We start from the raw sequence: 18,631 nt of genomic DNA, 5'->3' as shown, positions 1-18,631 counted from the left end.
TGCAATTTAGAGTAGATATTTGCATTCTGCATGTGTTGAAGAATATGTGTGTCAATTTTCATTACTATACAATGAATATAAGTTTCTAAAAGGCTGCCCGGAAAACGTGAAACTGTCAGAAAAAATGAAAATGAGAAAAACAAATTTGAAAGTTCGCAAAGTTGGCATTTATTAGGAAATCATTCTTTTTGCATCAAATTGGGGCACAATAAAAAGTACCTTGCCTTGAATGCACTGCAAGTGTCTAGAAGACCCCTGCACCATAGCTTGGTCCTTCACGGCTCTTGCGGTCAGTGTCCTCAACACGAGCTCTCTTCGCTGTGTTGCGACGGTGTGCCCTCGCTTCTGCAGTTTGCTTCAGGTTCATCTTCCTGATGCGCATGACGTCACAGTGGTCACCATGTGTGGCCAGATCTTGTGAGGGGAGAATTCCAATGCCTTCAAGCACTTCTTCAAAGCCCCTGTGGCCTTTGTTGTACCAGAGTACAGCAAGAGCGGTGGCTGTCTCCACAATTGTTCTGGAGGCGAACTTTGTTTTTAGACATAGCAGCCATATCTTGCTGTTCAGCGATTCGGCTGCATTCTGTGTCTTGCCATGAAGGCACCGAATAAGGAGTTTCTCCTCTGTAGGACGCTTGTAGATAGGCGTAATTGCCAATCCTTGAGCCTTCGTCAACAGTGGGGTGTGGCGTGGTGCAGGTTCCCCCAGTGCTTCCGCACGCTTGTGCTTGCACCACGAATTTGGTCCCGCGGGGCAAAAGTTGTGGCTACTGGCACCATCACTGGAGCAGCAATGAAAATACGATGCCCATATGGCAGTGTACATATTTCGGACACTGTCCTTGTTGCTCGTGATGGCGATCTTCTAATATGTTTGTAGTTTTATTATTGTCGCATCTTTCAGTTTTTCGCCTCGTGGCAGTGGCGTTGCCAATTTCCGTAGGGCAGTTCCCAAGTGCTTTGCAACGTGGTTCGTGCACTCTTCTTTGTCAATGGGGGTGTCACAGTATACATTTGCCTCGCAGACTGCAGTGTGGGCCTTGCTGTCACCATCACTTAGGAAGCTGGTGAATCGCAGTGGAGTTTCATAAGACAAGGTCCTCTGCCATATATTGAAAGCTGCCGCAGGTTCCATTGCATGGGATGAGCAGTCAAAGATGAAAAGCTCGCCATATCTCTTCATCCTCCCCAAGGTCCCTGTGTATACTGCAAGCATGGCAGTAGTTCGAAAGAACTTCAAAATCGAGGCAGAGCCCCGTGTCCAGGGACACGACTGTGCCCACTCCATTGTGGCTTTTATGACCTCTTTATGACCTCTTTATGAATGCCGAAAGTCCTTTGCGCTTTCCAGCTGCCTCTCGCACGCCGAGCTTCCGTTCGCGGCAGGTTAGGCATTGCGCACCCGCCACAAGTGCCGTCAGCGCATCGATTTCGCAAAGCAGCATGTTCGCAGTAGCAGCATCTACCGGTCTACGTTCACTCTCGAAGAATCTAATCTTCCTTTGGGATGCACTGACGAATTCCACGGCAGCGGCTATTTCACAACCACTGTCGCAGGGTTCGGTGACGGTGTTAGGCCTATCCGAAGTCGGAGCGTCGGGGCGTTGGTCGGGGGCGACATCGTCGTTCGCTGTCGCTTTGCGAAGCGTCCGACGCCGTTTCCCTCGATACTTGTGGCGAGTTCTGAACTTTCGATTATCTGAACTGCACTTCTTCGGGCTTGCCATGACGCAAAAATGCAGAAAAACGCAGAAAAACTCGATCGCGACGTCCAAGGCTTCGCTCTTTTGCCGGAGACATAGGAGGGGGAGGAGCGTGGAGCGCACCGCCGTCCAATGGCGGCCTCGCGCTGTGTGCCACGATATTCAAAACGCGTGACGTACGCGTTGTTTTTCTCGTTTTTTGTTTATTCTGCGTGAAGGCACGAGACTGGCTACTAGTGGATTATGAAGGATACGGCCTTCGCAGCATGCGTGCACGATTAGAAATGGCGGCCAACGCGTCGTTTTCGCGACAGGACGACGCGAACTTCGCCGTTTTTCGAGACTTTCGCGCATTTCTCGCGTCACCGCTGCCCACTTGGAAGCATTTTTATTTCTCGTGCGAATTTCAGCTTGATATTTTCAGAAGTAATAGATTATAGTCCAAGGATGCCAATACAGCTGGAAAAAAAAAGCGAAAATTTTCCGGAAAACCGCGACTTTTCGACCCGCGTCTCCCCTTAAAACCAGCTGGACTATTACAACCAATTCAAGTGCCCACAGTACCTTCTGCTCAAACTGGAATGGATCTCCTTGGACCATATCCGACTTCCCATGCTGGCAACACGTGGGTAATAGTCGCCACTGCTTATCTTACGCGCTATGTGGAAACAAAGGCTTTGTCAAGTGGCACCGCCGTTGAAACCACATGATTTTTCATAGAGAATATCGTCCTGAGGCACGGTGCTCCGGCAATCATAATAGCGGATTGAGGTACCACTTTCACGGCCGCGCTCCTGAAGACGGTGCTTGAGCTCAGTGGAACATCCCATTGGAAAATCACTTCCGGTCATCCACGAACAAACGGCTTAACAGAACACCTCAACAAGACTATTGCCGACATGTTGAGTATGTACATTGACGTGGATCACAAGAACTGGGACGACATTCTACCGTACATCACATTCACCTATCATACAGCGCAGCAAGAAACTACACGAAGAACGCCGTTTAGTCTCCTTCATGGCCGTGAACTGACGACAATGCTTGACGCCATGTTACTGCACGACTGCAATGACATCGATTTAGACACTGCATCTTTTACCCAACGAGGAGAAGCGAGGCAGCTTGCACGCATCCGAATCACCCAGCAGCAAAATTACGACGCCCAGCATTATAATCTGCGACACTGACATGTCTATCGACCCAGCGAGAAAGTCTGGGTATGGAGTCCTATCCGCCGCCGGGGACTGTTTGAAAAATTGCTGAAGAGGTATTTTGGCCCCTACACAGTTTTACAATGCCTGAGTGACGTTAATTACGTGGTCGTTCCTGACAACCCCTCGACAACTCGCCAGCAAAAACCAGAAATCGTGCACATTGTGCGAACGAAGCCCTATCTTTCGGACTGATTTGCACCATACATCTACTGCACCGTCTTTTGTAGAATACCACCGGGACACTGCTCTCTGGAGGGTCGCAAATGCCGCATTGAATATGCAGCACCAAAACGAAGAGCATATGCAGCGAGAGAGAAAGACGGGGTTTTCATCCGATCAGTTTGCCAGTGTTCTGGTACAATTAAAGTGAGTTGTCCTGTGTTCAACTGCTGCTGTTTCTGCATTGTGGCAATATGATGAAAAGGTGCGAGATGGTGGTACTTGGAGTGTTGACTAGATGGACGAACGGACACACAGGCAGATGCACGGACGAACGCAGGGACGAACGCACGAACTGATGCACGCACGGACGGGTGGATGGACACACGAACAGATGCACGCACGGATGGTCACACAGACGGACGCATGAACGGACAGAAGCAAGAACAAATGGACGGACGTATGCTTCGCCCCACTCTCCATCATTCACTCCGTGGATATGCTGCCATTTTTTTTTCTAATTTCCTGAAATGTGGTTACAGACACCGGCGGCGGCGGTGAACAACTGCAGGTGACCCGAGTAGTGATCTCGTAACAGCTTTCGCTGTAAAACATCACACTTTTACCAAAAGGGCAAAGTAATGGCAGCAATAGCAACGAAATGCAATGTTGTACGAGGTAAGGCTAACAGCAGCTAACTCTTTAGGATCGAATCTCTCGTAACTCGATCTACAGAAACATTTGGGGACCCTTAATTAAGCTTCAGCTTTGAAAGTTGAACACGATAGCAATATCCTGTCCGTAGTGCATTTTGTGTAATGGGTAGCATGCTTTAAACCACTAGTAATTATGCATGTGAAATGTTTTCGCACTTGCTATGCCTCCTCTAGGCAGTCTTAAAAGTACACGCTGTGTCATGAGTGCCATTAATAGTGGGTGGCTGGCATAACACAACGAGGTAGCTATAATCTCCTGTTCTGATGAATCGTGGCAATGTATGCTTGTACCATGCAATATTACTACAATATTACATATTTTATTTTGATGCCTGTATACAGGGCGCCTAAAGGTTATTTTCACTGCATTTCCAAGCAGAGGACATTTTTTTCATTTTATTTCCAAGCAGACACATGGCTGTGTTGAAGAACACCTGCTTGCCAGGCAAACAGACAAGGTTCGATCCTTACTCGGACCCTGAAAATTTATTATTTATTTTATTTGCATCTTTGTCGGTTTTTCGGTCCAGGACAAGATGATTTTCCAGTCTCAATTGACAACGTCAACGCCCAAATTTCTGAGAAACGAGCTGTTAAACACTATCACAATAAAACACTGGTGTAAGGGAATACAGCCACTACCAGGAATGGCACAGTTGCTGTGCTATCTGTCTCAAAGCAAAGCAAAGCAGTAGTAGTAGTAGTAGTAGTAGTAGTAGTAGTAGTAGTAGTAGTAGTAGTAGTAGTAGTAGTAGTAGTAGTAGTAATAATAATAATAATAATAATTATTATTATTATTATTATTGTTATTATTATTAACATCCCAGAACCACCAAGTGCTTATGAGAGATGCCATAGTGGAGGGCTCCAGAAATTTCAACCACCTGGTGTTCTTCAACGTGCACCTAATTCTAAGCACACAGGCAGGCGTCAAGCATTTTGTCTCCATCGAAAATGCCGCTGCAGCGGCCGGGATTCGATCCCACGACCTTAAAGCGAAGCAGTGAGGTCATGGCATGTAGCAGGGTATACAAGCCATTTGCCTTTCTTGTTGCGCTGTGAAGCTGTGCTGTGAAGGAAGCTCGCGCAACGACATTCTCGTATAACCCACACCTCGACTTGAGCTCCAACTTTTCTGTATATTTCGATAGTGTTTTAAGCAAGAAAATACGTTCACTCGGTGTGCGGCCAGGTACGTCTCAGTTAGCGAGAAATCAATGCATGCGTTTGCTGGGACCTAAGGACGAGTCATAATCATCAGAATTTACCAAACTTTGTGGTCTCTAAATGAAGTTTCACAACAATGTACCTTCGCGACAACTAATTTTTTTCATATGTCTTGTCAATTTCGTTGTAGCGGGATTTGACTGTGCAGGCAGTTCTTCAGAGGCATCCAATGTTTTTCCAAGAGCCTGGGTGTGCACCATAAGAGGCATAGAAGCCATTTCAGACGTGGCTGGGACGATTTGAGCACTTGAGAGGAATAAAAGAACATCAATTTGTTGTTTTTTTTTTTTCCAGATGACTTTACGGTCCTATAGTGCAGAAAATCGGACAGTGACTGTGCATATCGGGACAGCAACGTTTCGCCCAGTTTGGCTTGGCTCTGATTGCATTGTACAAAGGTACACTGCGATGATGCTTTTAATCAGGAAACCTCAAGTAGTTAGTTTCGTTCTGGAAGTCAGAGGACACCATTGGGGGCAGGTTAGATGCATATTCGCCAAATTTTGAATAAATGTAGCAGGAGCAACAGCCAGCGCAATTGTCACAGTAGTAGCCTCACTTCGACACTGATAGAGGACCCACAAGTCTTTACAGATAAAAATATTTAGAAATATTACATCACTATGAACCTTGCACCGTGCACAATGACTGTGCACCACCTCATAATTCATGCAGAACATGATGGGAATCCATTACCTTTAAATGATTGCTTAAATACAGCAACACTGACAGGAACTAAAAATTTTCGTTTAGAATGCATAATTGTAGCTACAACACTTCATATGTGATGGTACATATTTACCTGATTGTAATGAACCCTTGAATCTAATGCATACTGAGTAATTATGGGGTCATAAAAAACACCTGAATTCAATTCAACAAATGAAATAAAATACACTTCTACATAAAAACCCACTCAAAAATGCTAGATGTCTTATATCCTAGTAATCACAAATAAGATTAAGACCGAGCCAACCTTGACAGAATAGTGATTTGTTCACATTCTCATCCAATAGACATCAACTTTTCTCCATTTTATTTAAAAACACTCTGCATATGTCTAAAGACACTGACCTTTGAATTGATGTCTCTGACCCTGTGCTGTTGATAGATGTGTTCAGATCCTGCTGCTCATCAGGAGACTGAAATACACACACAATAAGCTGTCAGTAGGAGCCGAAATGTAGGAGGTAGAAGAGAGCTAGAGGAAACATGCACCATAAGTCGAACAGTAAGAAAGGCTGAATGAATATTACAATGCCTGCTAGTCCGATTTCATAATGAATGTCAAACTTCACTACAAGATACAGACCTACCAGTGAAGTTGTAGATTTTCCAGGAGCGAGATGGCTGAAATAGAATAGACCTTTTTCAAGCACACGTGCGTCACTAACGGTGTGGTATGCAAGCACTCATGAAAAAAAGTGCGTACACCACAGCAGACGCCACATTGAGCACGCGGCCTCACACTTTAGCTTTTTGCCTGCGCCGCGGCAGCTTATGCCAAATCCCGTCAATGCATCACGGTGTAGCATATTACTGCATTTTAGTCACTAACTTCTGTGTCTAGCTATGATGGCCTCTCTACGATTCCACCAGTATATAGTGTTTCCACGTGCCACTGTTAGCAGTGGAACTGGTATGAAACGCAATTATTTCAATTTTTATGGCAGAAAAAAAATACGATTGACATTTAATAATATGATACACTGATTAGACAGAGTGCATGCCGCTCGTGCCGCATTGTAACAAAACATAAGCTTTTATCAGCATTCGTTCACACTAACTGCAGATGTTGTAATTTACTAACAACGTTTATGTTTCCGTATATCGCCTGAATTGTTACCACACAGTGTAAATGTATATCATACCCAGGATAAATAAGAGACTGTCTTTTATAGGCCATGGTGGCTAAGCACAACTGACAAGCGCAGGAGTGTTGAAATGTTCAAGTGGAAAGCTATTACCGGCAAATCGATGCATTACATAATTATCAGTACATTACATGTAAACGTCGACTAAACATGAATTCAGTGTTTCAGCTCATGATACAGGGTGTTTCAGAAAAAAAGCACCAAGTGATAAAAAAATTAAACATCAGCGCTACACACCTCCAATTAATGCAGTATTGTCCTGAGCCATATAGAACACGTCAGAACATTTTTTGCGATCTGCCAAGCTCAGCAATTAATAAAAATTACTGAATGAAATTTTTATATAATGACTCTAGATAAAAATATTCAATACAAAACTTGTAGCGCTCATCCAGAAATAATCAAATTTTTCATCTTCAGTGAGATAACTGCACTGCTCTATTTTTTTCAAGCCTTCGTTTAAAGTGCACAAAAATGAAAAAAAAATACCATGTGATTACCACCTAACGCGTTGCATTTTTAGTGTCCTCAAATGTAAGTTCGTGGAATTGTAAGACTGCTCAAGCACGAAGGTCACTTGAACAGGCTATCAGTGACTACGATGGACGTTAAGCGATAATAGGATGGTATCGTTAAAAAATAGAGAAAAAGAAGATACAGAAAAAAACTTCAACGAAAAAGCGACCTGCATGTGCGAATGTGATACGGGACCGTAGGCAGCATTTGAGATAGCGCTGGCGTTTTTTTTTTTTTCTTTTCTTTTCAGGCTAACGATAAACATGACGAAGGGGGAGAGGGTGAAATTGTGATGAAGGAAGTATATAAAAAGCATGACGGGAATACGTGGTGCACAGTTCTTTTTCAGGCAAGCTTCGACAAGGGAAAATCAGGGTCTGGAACGATGCGTTTCACTAATTAAGAACTTGCAAATATGATTTTCGCCCTCAGCCGAGCAAACAGAAAAAGGAGAGAAGCAGCAAAATTATTTCGCAGCTGGCACCCTGGAATTCAAGTAAATAGTTCGACATTAGCGCGAAATTACGAAACTCGAAGGAGACGGGCACTTTCAGAAAGCCACGCGAGCGCACAAAAGGTGTGAATTAGTCGCTTAGAACAGACATTCTCATTTCATGACAGCCCATCCCAAGGCGAGCGTGTGTGACGTGAGTGGTGAAACCGGTGTTTCTAGCAGAAGTGTTTGGTGTATACTCAAGAGTGGAGGACTTTACCCTAACCATGTTCACCTGCATCAACAGCTGGAAGAGAGATTTTCAAAGACGTCTTGACTTCTGTAACTCGATACTGGTACAGGCAGAAGATAATCACGGCTTCCTGAATAACATAATCTGGTTCGACGAGCCCGCTTTTTGTGCAATGGCCAAGTCAACATTCACAACGGCCATTACTGGAGCGCTACAAATCCTCATTGGCTGTCGCAGTCACAACACTGGTTCAGTGGCCTTTGAGTGTTTGGTGTGGCATTTAAGACGGCAAAATTATTGGCCCAGTCTATTTCGACTGAACGCTCACCGAAGAACGCTACACCAGGGAAATACTTAATGGCCCACTCAGTGACTTCACCTGCAGCCTCCCTCTAGCACAGCTGGGGAATATCTGGTTCCAGCAAGACGAAGCTCCTCTGCACAGCTGCGCGCATACTCGAACGTGGCTTGATCGAGGATTCTCCGAGAAATGTATCGGCTGTCTTAGACCTGTAGATTGGCCCGCTAGGTCCCCAGATTTGACTCTGTTAGATTTATTTCTATGGGGATACATTAAAAACTGTGTCTACACCGAAGCAACGACAAATCCAGACAGGCTGAAGTCTAAAATAGCAGATGTGTGCTATTTCATTACTCCAGGAATGCTGCGACATGCAACAGACAATGTGTCGACTGGGTGTAGGTTGCGCATAGAGGCTGATGGAGGGCTGTTAGAGCACGCTATGTAACTGCCCATGACATCTCAATAAAAGCACTTTGGGTTGAAGTTAGGCTGATCTCTTCCTAATACCCAGCTTTCCTGTTACTCAAGAATTAGCTATTAGAGTGCTGTACTCTTTTTCATTCATTCTGCTTACTTGTTGATTGATTGATTGATTGATTGATTTGTGGGGTTTAACGTCCCAAAACCACCATTTGTTTATGAGAGACGCCGTAGTGGAGGGCTCCGGAAATTTTGACCACCTGGGGTTCTTTAACGTGCACCCAAATCTGAACACACGGGCCTACAATATTTCCGCCTCCATCGAAAATGCAGCCGCCACAGCCATTCTGCTTACTTGTATGCATTGCTCTCTAACAGACAATTACTAAACATGATATTCTAAATGGAGACGAAGTACAAGCAATTGACCTTTCAACCCACAGCCAATCGTGCCATACTGCTTGCAAGTATCCAGAACATCAATTGCATGTAATACGATAAAAATATTGTGATGAGCGATAGCAGACGACGCTCGGTGCTTGTCTCATGCCTTTGCGCGAGGAAAACAAAGTAAATCGGCGCCGAGCTCGCGGGCGCTCGAGGAACGTGGAATAAAAAAGGGTCTGGCAGTACCTTCCTGATCTTGAAAGAGTGTGGACGTCCTTCTTAGGCCGCCTCGGAACCCAGTATATCCGACGGCCACCACAACGGCACATCACAATTGGCGCCCAACGGCACCAATTGTGACGAGTGTGAGCCAATAAGACAATCAAACAGATGATTGCCATGACTACCGACGGGGGAGAAAAATGGGGAAAACCCAAAATATAGGCTATATTTTCTACAGCAACTTCTCATATTAACAGCGAGATAGAAGCCGTATTTGGTTGTTAATCTTCTTAGCGATGGTTTGTTTTGATGCTTCGGTGGTAGCTTGCTGCAATGTCAACGGCTTTTTCGCGGTCGTCGTGCGAGGTTGCCACGAAGTTGGAAAAGTATGTTGTAGCGTTGTAGCGTGCGCTTCTGTGTGCCCTCCAAGATCACAGCAGATACCACTGTTGCGGTAAACTATTGCAAGAAAAGAAAGCCGCAAAATGTGTTTATGGAGTGCGCGGGCGGCGCAGGAACAGCTTGTAGAAGACAGTGCCCTCAACCCCTGAAGGTGAGTGAAGTGCAACAAAGAAGCTATTTCTAAACAGCATACGTGTACGTCAATGATGAAAGACTAAGCGACCTAACTTTTTTTTTTGCATTACCACATATTTTGCTCATCCCGAAAAAGTTTCCATAAAACTTGCCACCATAAAAAACACACAAACACACCCCCAACTTCTCTAAGATTTTTCCAGAAAAAAGTGCCTTCATTACGCGACTAAATATGGTATTTTAATCAACTTAGGGTACACACAACACTGAAGAACTTTGGAGGAAGTTTGCTTGTTTGTGCTTTTTTAACACATTAACCACAAGTATAACCTATACAGTGAAATCTCGGTAAAATGAACCCCACATTAACGAACTTTTCAGAATAACAAACTTATAAAAAATCCTGTGCCATTTGCTAATAGTTTCAATGTAAAATTATTTCACTACTACGTATTTCAGAATACCATACTTTTCCGAATAACAAGCGTTAATTTAGTTACGCGTTACATTAAAAATGCCTCAGTACTATGAACTCATGTTCTCAAATCCATCGCGACCACCGGAGCGGTACGCAAGCAGACGACAAAGCGAGCGAACGCCTTGCTTCTCAGAAGACGCGCGACGATGTGAAGAGAAAAAAATGAAAGGGCGACTTTCTTTTCTTTCTTTTTGTTTAAACGTCGACACCGCAGGTTTACAAGCGCAGAGGCTAGGGCAACACGGGAGGGCAAGGTCAGAGTGCAGAGTGGGAGTTGCGGAGCAGGAAGCATGAGCGCAGAAAACCTGAGACAGCGAGGGAGCAGAAAACGAAACGCGATGATTTTTTTAGCACTTTTTTTCTTTGGGAGAGGTGATGACTAGACACCGGAATATAGGCAAATGCCTATTTTGTTCCTTGCGTTCCTATCATGCCATTTTGATATATGAGCATGAATGAGAGGTTAAAAAGGGCTTTTATGGTGTTCTTATAGTGGCTATAAATGCCTATTTTGGGTATTCGTTCCTAAATGCCTATAAGTGCTTTTAGATGCCTATTTTCCAAATGAGCACCCATATGAGCGTTACTCAAGCCCAAATTATATTTTCGAACGTGGTGTAAAACCGTTATTTATGTAAAAAAGGCAACATTGATATATCCAAACACTATAAGGTTCAACAAAGACAAAGCTGACATGCTGCAAGTGATTAGAGGAGGAGCACGAGGAGTGCAAAAGACGCTATTTCTGCAGCTCTAAGTGGAAACACGTCTCAGCATCTGCAGGGGAAGGAGGAGAAAGAATTAAAGATGGGGGACGTCTATGGCCGAGGACGCGGCGACCACCTTCTACAGACCGCTGTCCATTGCCCTGAAGGAACTGAAGAACCGCCTTGAAGACCTGGGTGTTGCGGTGGGAAAAGAAGAGCAGGTTTTTCTGAGCAGCTACAGGTAGCTGGAGAACGAATGAAAAACTATGGAGGGCCACTCATAGAATGCTCTTGTTGATTCAGCAGTGGCGAAGGTCGCCAAATCATTACTTTATACAGCGAAGCCTGAGACAGGTGCCGGCATGTTTACAATCAATGGTGTATTTAGCAGACATTCTCCGTATACATGCTTGAATATGCTTGTTCCGTATGGGATCCCTTGTCATATGTCTTTAAGTGACAAACATGAAAAAATACAGAACAGGGCTTCAAGGTTTGTCCTAAGCCATTACTCAAAAATGACAGCTCTAACAATATGTAAAATTAACTAGGATAGGAATTACCGCCATCGTGTCGAATTAAACTGCGGGTAAAGCTCCTATGTCAAGCATTTCATGGTAAAACTTGCATTTGAAAATGAATGTACCCAGACAGTCCTCTTCATGCAATGGTAATTAAAATTTTAGAATGTCGTGTCAGACATAATTTTTCTATTAATTCGTTTTTTGTTAGTTTCATGACAGAATGAAATGGCTTATAAAGAGAACAAAGTATGTTGTGTCAATGAAGGCGTGTTTTCTTTGACAATGTAACCCATTTTCTGCAGCGCCTTCGGGTAAAAAATGTGATGTACACGCGGATTTTGTCTTGTTTGTAATTTACTTTTTAAGTGTCCCTCTCTAGTTGACATAATAAGTTGTAGTTAGACAACAGAAGCTCTTGCGTGCCCAATGAAAAGCGTTCTACCATGGTGATTTTTCAAATTGGTTCGCTACGAGCCACCAAAGCATGATGCGAAGAAGCAAGCTTGAATCCCTTGCCTCTCGTCCCATGTAGCCATGGTGAGCCTCAATCCTTCCCTGTTCTCTTCTGTATCAGGGCTGGAGAATCGCATAACGCATATGCACCAAGAACAACATGTGTAAGCATGGTCACGCGCGCATGACGTGCCCCAGCCTACTTGTGCACGTACGCCATCGATGTTGCGTCGTTTTGGCACTCTCTGTTGTGTATTACCAGTTTCTGTGGAATGTATAAGTCGGTGCGTGTACTTTAAGAGAGGCTGGCAAGGATCATGTATTTTAACAGCGATACACCCCGTCACTCCGCCGAAACTGCCTTCAGAGACGACCAAACACAAGCTAAGTGTTATCAGGGTAGGCGAAGGCACGATGCAGGAACGACGATAAGACAAACGAAAGAGAAATGGGGTAGTAAGTAGTAGTAGTAGTAGTGGTAGTAGAAGCAGTAGTATGTAGTAATAGTAGTAATATTAATTGTAGTACTAGTAGTGGTAGTAATAGTAGTATATAGTAGTAGTAGCAGTGGTAGTATGTGTGGTTTTACGTAAAAAATTAAACCACGATATGAATATGAGGGATGCCGTAGTGAAGGTCTCTGCAAATTTTCACCATCTGGTGTTCTTTAACATGCACTGACATCATGCAGTACACGGGCATCTACTTTTTCCCCTCCATCTAGATGTGACCACCGTGGCCACAATCGAACCCGCGGCCTTCTGGTCAGCAGCAGAGAACCCTATAGCGACTGGACCACCGAGGCGGACGCGAAACGAGGGCCGATTAGTGAATAGCCTCTCGAGGCTATTCAAAACAAAATAAAATATTAAGAAGCTGAGATTTCGTTTGCGCGTTTTATTATTCTTCTCAGCTTATTCTCCACCATCTTCGTCTCTGTAGCCAGACTGCATGCATGCTGCCTGGCGTGCTGGGCTATGGTCTCCGAGATTGTGCGCAACCTGTAGGCATGCAATCTCCGAGTCTGAGACAGGGCGAAGCTTTAACCATCAAGTGTGCTCATGAGAACGCTGCAATCGCCCAAGATGCCAGCATGAAGGGCAAGAGGCTCTGCGAGGTGAGGTGGCAGATCTGAAAGCACAAACTGAAAGCCTTTTAGGGGACTTGAAGAGCCATTTTTTAGAACTGGATATTCACATTAACGAGCTTAAATCTAAAACTGCAAGATTAAACCACATCGACAACGCCATAAGATCCTTTTCTACTTCGGTGGAATCCCAGAAGCGCAAACTTGTCGACCTTGAAGACCGAAGCAGACGGTCGAATTTGGTGGTTTTTGGAATAACTGAAGACCGTAATGAAACAGAGGACGATCTTAAGCGAAAAGTCATTAGGGAAACATTTCAACAAAAACTGGGAGTTAAGTGCGAATCCGTAGGTCGAATCCACAGGCTAGGCAAAGGTCCAGTCAAAAGGCCAGTTATTTTGTTTTTCCAGGACTTTAATGAAAAAGTTGCTGTCCTCAAGAATGCAAAAAAACTGAAGGGCTCTAAAATTTACATACAGAATGACTACTTAGCACCTACTCTAAAAAAACGAAAAATGCTCTGGGAAAATGCCAAAAGTGAGAAAGCTGCTGGTAAAAAAGTTTACCTCGTACATGATAAACTGCACGTTGACGGCGATACTTTTATCTGGAACGCAAACTCTAATCAGCGGCAAAAAATCTGCACTCATTCTGATCAACGGCGCGCGCCTTCACAATCCAGTGGGGTGATTAGCATTGAAACTCTCCCGGTTGACGTCGTAGACACGTCCTCTGATGGTAACGGTAACAATCCTAACCCGTCCGCTCTGTGACAGTCGTCTGAACTTGCCATCAGGGTCGTTAACTTAAATGCCCGCAGTCTCGTTAACAAAACGGCACAGCTTGAAGCCCTTTTGTTATGTCATAGCCCACACTTGACCGTCATTACGGAAACATGGCTTCACAGTGAAATACCTGATGACAACTTAGTTCCGCCAGGTTACAAAATATTTCGAAGAGACCGGCGAACTAGAGGGGGGGGTGTTGCAGTGATTTTGAAAACCAGTATCAAAGCATCCCTTCTAGCGCAATCACCAGATACTGAAAGCCTATGTTTAAGGGTTTCTTTCGGAAACAAAGTAATCATTGTTATCGCTGTGTACAGACCGCCTGATTCTGGGCCCGATTTTCTTGTGAATTTGCGATCTCATTTGGCCTCATTCAGTAAACATAAGCTTTTCGTCCTAGGGGATTTTAATCTGCCCAACTTTGATTGGGACCGCTTGAAAACAAGAACCGATTCTTGTCACAGTGACGACATTCTCGACATTATGTTTTCACACAACCTTGTCCAAATAGTTCAGCAACCAACCCGAGTTTGTGGCAATTCATCCTCTCTACTTGACCTTGTTTTCCTGCCCAGATCTTTCGAAAAGTACCACGTGTCTGTGGAACACGGTTTCTCAGATCACAAAATTGTTTTTGCATCCATTTCTCTTTATTACAAAAATGCAAAAAGTTGCCCAGCTCTCAAAAATGTGAAAGACTTTGCGAAAGCTAACGACACTGCAATTACTGAGTATTTGGAAAATACCTGGCCAAATTTCACTGATCACGATGTCGAAGTCCTTTGAAATAAATTTAAAAATATGTGTTTATTCTGTTTGCGAAACTTTATACCCGATAAAGTTAAGAAGACCACTAAATATACGCCCTGGATATCTAGATCTATAATTCACCTTAAACGCAAAGCCAAGCGCTTGCAAAAAAAAAACGTACAGCGCCTCAACAACTCGCCGAAATTCGTACTACCCTTTACAATGCTATTACTCGGGCCAAAAATTTCTACTTTAACACTACTTTACCGAACTTCCTAAGAGAGGAACCACAGAAATTCTGGAACTTTATTAGACAGCGCAATGAAAACATAACTGAAATTTCAGTCGACGGCTCTAAATTGACTAATCCTCGAGCAATCGCGAATCACTTCAATTTGTTTTTCCATAGCGTATTTTCGCAGTCTCAGTTGAAACAGAGTAATTCAGTAGCTTCATACCCTGATGTCAATATTGTTTCGCACAATGGTGTCCTAAATATGTTACTTCGATTAAAAACAAATCAACGCCAGGGCCCGATTGCATTCCGAACGCATTTCTCCGTCGTTATGCTGAAACTGTGACGAAATTTCTTGTACTTATTTTTTAATCTTCTCGTCATGCGGCCACGCTACCTTCTGATTTTAAAATAGCCCGTATCGTACCTGTTCCCAAAAAAGGCGACCCACTCTTAATTCCCAGCTACAGACCCATATCTATGTTATCATCCGCCTGTAAGTTACTTGAACACGTTGTTGCTACGTTCATTACACAATTTTTAGATACCCATCAAATCCTTTCTCCATTTCAACACGGGTTTCGCAAGGGATTCTCGACCGTCACTCAACTACTTACAGTTGTTCACCACGCTTCTTCAGTTCTTGATAAGGGGGGACAGGTTGACCTCATACTCTTAGATTTTAGTAAGGCCTTTGATCGCGTATCGCACGACAAATTAATCGATAAATTAGTTCAAATCGAGCTTCCAGCGTTCATCATCTCTTGGCTAACTGCCTATTTAAGTAACCGTAGACAGTACGTCGACATTAATGGAAGCACTTCTGACGCTCTCCCTGTTACGTCTGGCGTACCGCAGGGAAGTGTGCTAGGCCCTTTACTTTTCCTTATTTTTTCTAATGACATTGTTAACGTTATAAACAGTTCGGTCCAAATACGTCTTTTTACAGATGACTGTATACTTTTTAATGAAATTAATAGCATGGAGGACCAACTTGCGTTAAACTCAGCGTTAGAAAACGTTGCTTCTTGGAGTAAAACTACTAACATGCAATCAAACCATGACAAAACAGTTTACCTCCGAATAACTAGAAAGAAACACCCCCTTGAATTCTCTTATTGTACTTGTGACCAACCGCTTAAGCAAGTAGATGAACACAAATATCTTGGCGTAATATTAACCAGTACCTTAAGTTGAAACTCTCACATTACTAACATATGCGCTGCCGCTTTCCGTAAACTTTGTTTATTACGACACAAACTCAAAACCGCTCCCTCTGAGGTTAAATACTTAGCATATACTTCTTTAATTAGACCGAAACTTGAATATGCCTGCGTTATTTGGGATCCTCACACTAAAACCAATATCGAATGCCTCGAAAGAATTCAAAGAAGGGCCGTCCGCTTTATTTATGGTATGTACGGTCCAACTGACTCCGTTTCTGTCCTGATGGAAAGACATGGTATCCCAACATTAGAATCACGACGTAAATCATTTAGGCTAAAATTACTATACCAATTAGTTAACCGGAAGCTCTTATTTGATCACAGCCCCTACATTAGTCGCTTGAAAACACGGCGCGGTCGTCATTCACACTCCCTTGCCTTAACTCCGTATTTCTCCAAAACTAATCTCTTCAAATTTTCGTTTTTCCCGCGCACAATCTGTGAGTGGAACAATTTACCGTTTGTTGCCCTGCTGTCGACAGATTCTATTGGCGCACATGTTTTCCTGAGTATGTAAAAATGTTTTGCAGTTTTTTTTATCCACTGATCATTTTTGTTGATTGCTTACTTTCATTGCCATGTTGTTTCCCTTTGCGATTCGCGCTAATGCGATTCTCGAAATCCACTTAAATCATTGCTGTTACGATAAGCTTGGTTGCATTATTGTTGTATGTGTGTGATGATTGGATTATTGTATGCTGTGTGATGCTTGGCTTAATTGCCTTACTGCCTGTACCATTCCTGCTTGGGCTCCATGCCTGCAGTATCTTGTAAATGAATAAATGTCTCATGAGTTGAGGAGGCAAGGAAGGGGTGAAAAGGGGGGTATAGATATAATTGTCAATAGAGACCTTCATACACAGCATGCCGCTAAATTTGTGGTGTGAATTATTTGATGATGCCTAAACATTGACAAAACCTTTAAAAAATGTTTCAGGGTCTTTTTAAAGAGACCCTGAAACTGCTGCGACCAAAAACATGCTATGCGTAACAAAAAACCCTAGACAACCTCACTACGAATGCCACTCGATAGTTTTAACAATGTGATACACTCAAACCTCGTTATAACGTCACGGGATATAATGAAATAATGGTTATAACGAAGTAAATGAAAGCTCCATTGAGAACCATACATTTAAAACTGCATTGTAATGAAGTAAAATTGGTCGGCAAATGGATTTAATGAACTAAATTAGTCTATCAAATATTCTATCAAAAAAAAAACAGACAGTTGTATGTTAAGTATATCGTTTTCTGCGGAGTTTGACCCTCATTCGGCGAGGCTCTTTCAAAACTCCCGCGCCGACTTTACAGCCACGCCACGCGCGGCCGCGAGAGCCGTCTTCTTCACACAGCCAGCGGAGAGAATCGAGGAAGCGCTCAGCGGGTCACATGACTGAGAAGCGGCGCCGCCCTCTCACTTAAGAACACACGATGGGGAAGCTTCAGAAGACTTACATTTATTCACGAATCAGAGGACATCTGTCATTAATTGAAGTAATCGGTGATGCGCATCTGCACATGTTTGCCTTGCAGCGAGTCAATCAATTTCGCACGCAGTTTGCAAGGCATAGTAGCCCGCGGCTAAGTTTAGCGCCAATACTCTTTAAAGACGACGACAATGACTGCTTCTTCGCTGCTACCCTCTGCATCAAGAAAGGAGGAACGTCTCCACGCGGAGAGAAGCAGATCGGCATTAGAGAGAAAGCCAACTCTCCGCGACAGTTTATTTTTTTTCCCTCTCTCCATGCGCGGCCTTGAAAGGAGAAGGGTCTCTACGTGCAGAGATAGAAAAGGGAGAAGCATGGCCCAGGCACGTCGCAGATCGGCATTTGGGAGAGAGCAAACAGTCCGCCACAGTCTTTTCTTTCCTTTTCTTCTTTTCCTTCGAGCGCAGCGTTGAGAAGTGCCGCCGCGGGATCGGGCATGGTGCTAGAGCATTTTCGGAGCGCGGTATGTTCAAATTAACCATTGCAAGTGCTTGCACGTTTGAATTACAGGGCGTTTTCGCCCATTGGAATATACATAGCTTTCATGAGACCACAGTGCGAGTTCGAATTAACCGGAAGTTCGAATTAATCATGTTCAACTTAATGAGATTCGACTGTATTTATTTTCCATCGCACGCGTTGTCGCGTAGGGTACATCGGGCCGCGAGACAGTTTCCTTCTTTGCATGCTTATAGGTGTGCGCCCATCTGAGCATACATTGCCACAAACTGTTATAATTAATATAACGAAATAATGAATATAACCAAATAATTGTGGCTCCTCTTCAACTTCGTTATAATGAAGTTTGAGTGTAGTAATGCCAGAACACACAGCCTAGTGAGTAGAAGCAGCATGCTCAGGGCACCGCCTCACATTTGGGGGGGTGGGGTGGGGGGGGCATGCATACCGTATAAACCGGAATATA

At 43.8% G+C, this 18,631-nt stretch overlaps 1 protein-coding gene across 3 annotated transcripts in view; it reads right to left on the bottom strand.

The window, feature by feature from the left end:
• The window catches only part of Spn (protein phosphatase 1 regulatory subunit spinophilin), a 165,786-nt gene that overhangs the window by 46,369 nt on the left and 100,786 nt on the right, over window positions 1-18,631 (bottom strand). For all 3 annotated transcript variants that reach the window (XM_037427158.2, XM_037427159.2, XM_037427160.2), the window contains exon 14: window positions 6,097-6,164. In XM_037427158.2, coding sequence (XP_037283055.1) covers window positions 6,097-6,164 — 68 coding nt within the window. The remainder of the gene's footprint in view (window positions 1-6,096; window positions 6,165-18,631) is intronic.

This window comes from Rhipicephalus microplus, chromosome X (assembly GCF_043290135.1).
Source record: "Rhipicephalus microplus isolate Deutch F79 chromosome X, USDA_Rmic, whole genome shotgun sequence".
Classification (NCBI taxonomy): domain Eukaryota; kingdom Metazoa; phylum Arthropoda; class Arachnida; order Ixodida; family Ixodidae; genus Rhipicephalus; species Rhipicephalus microplus.
This window is presented reverse-complemented; position numbering and strand designations above follow the sequence as displayed.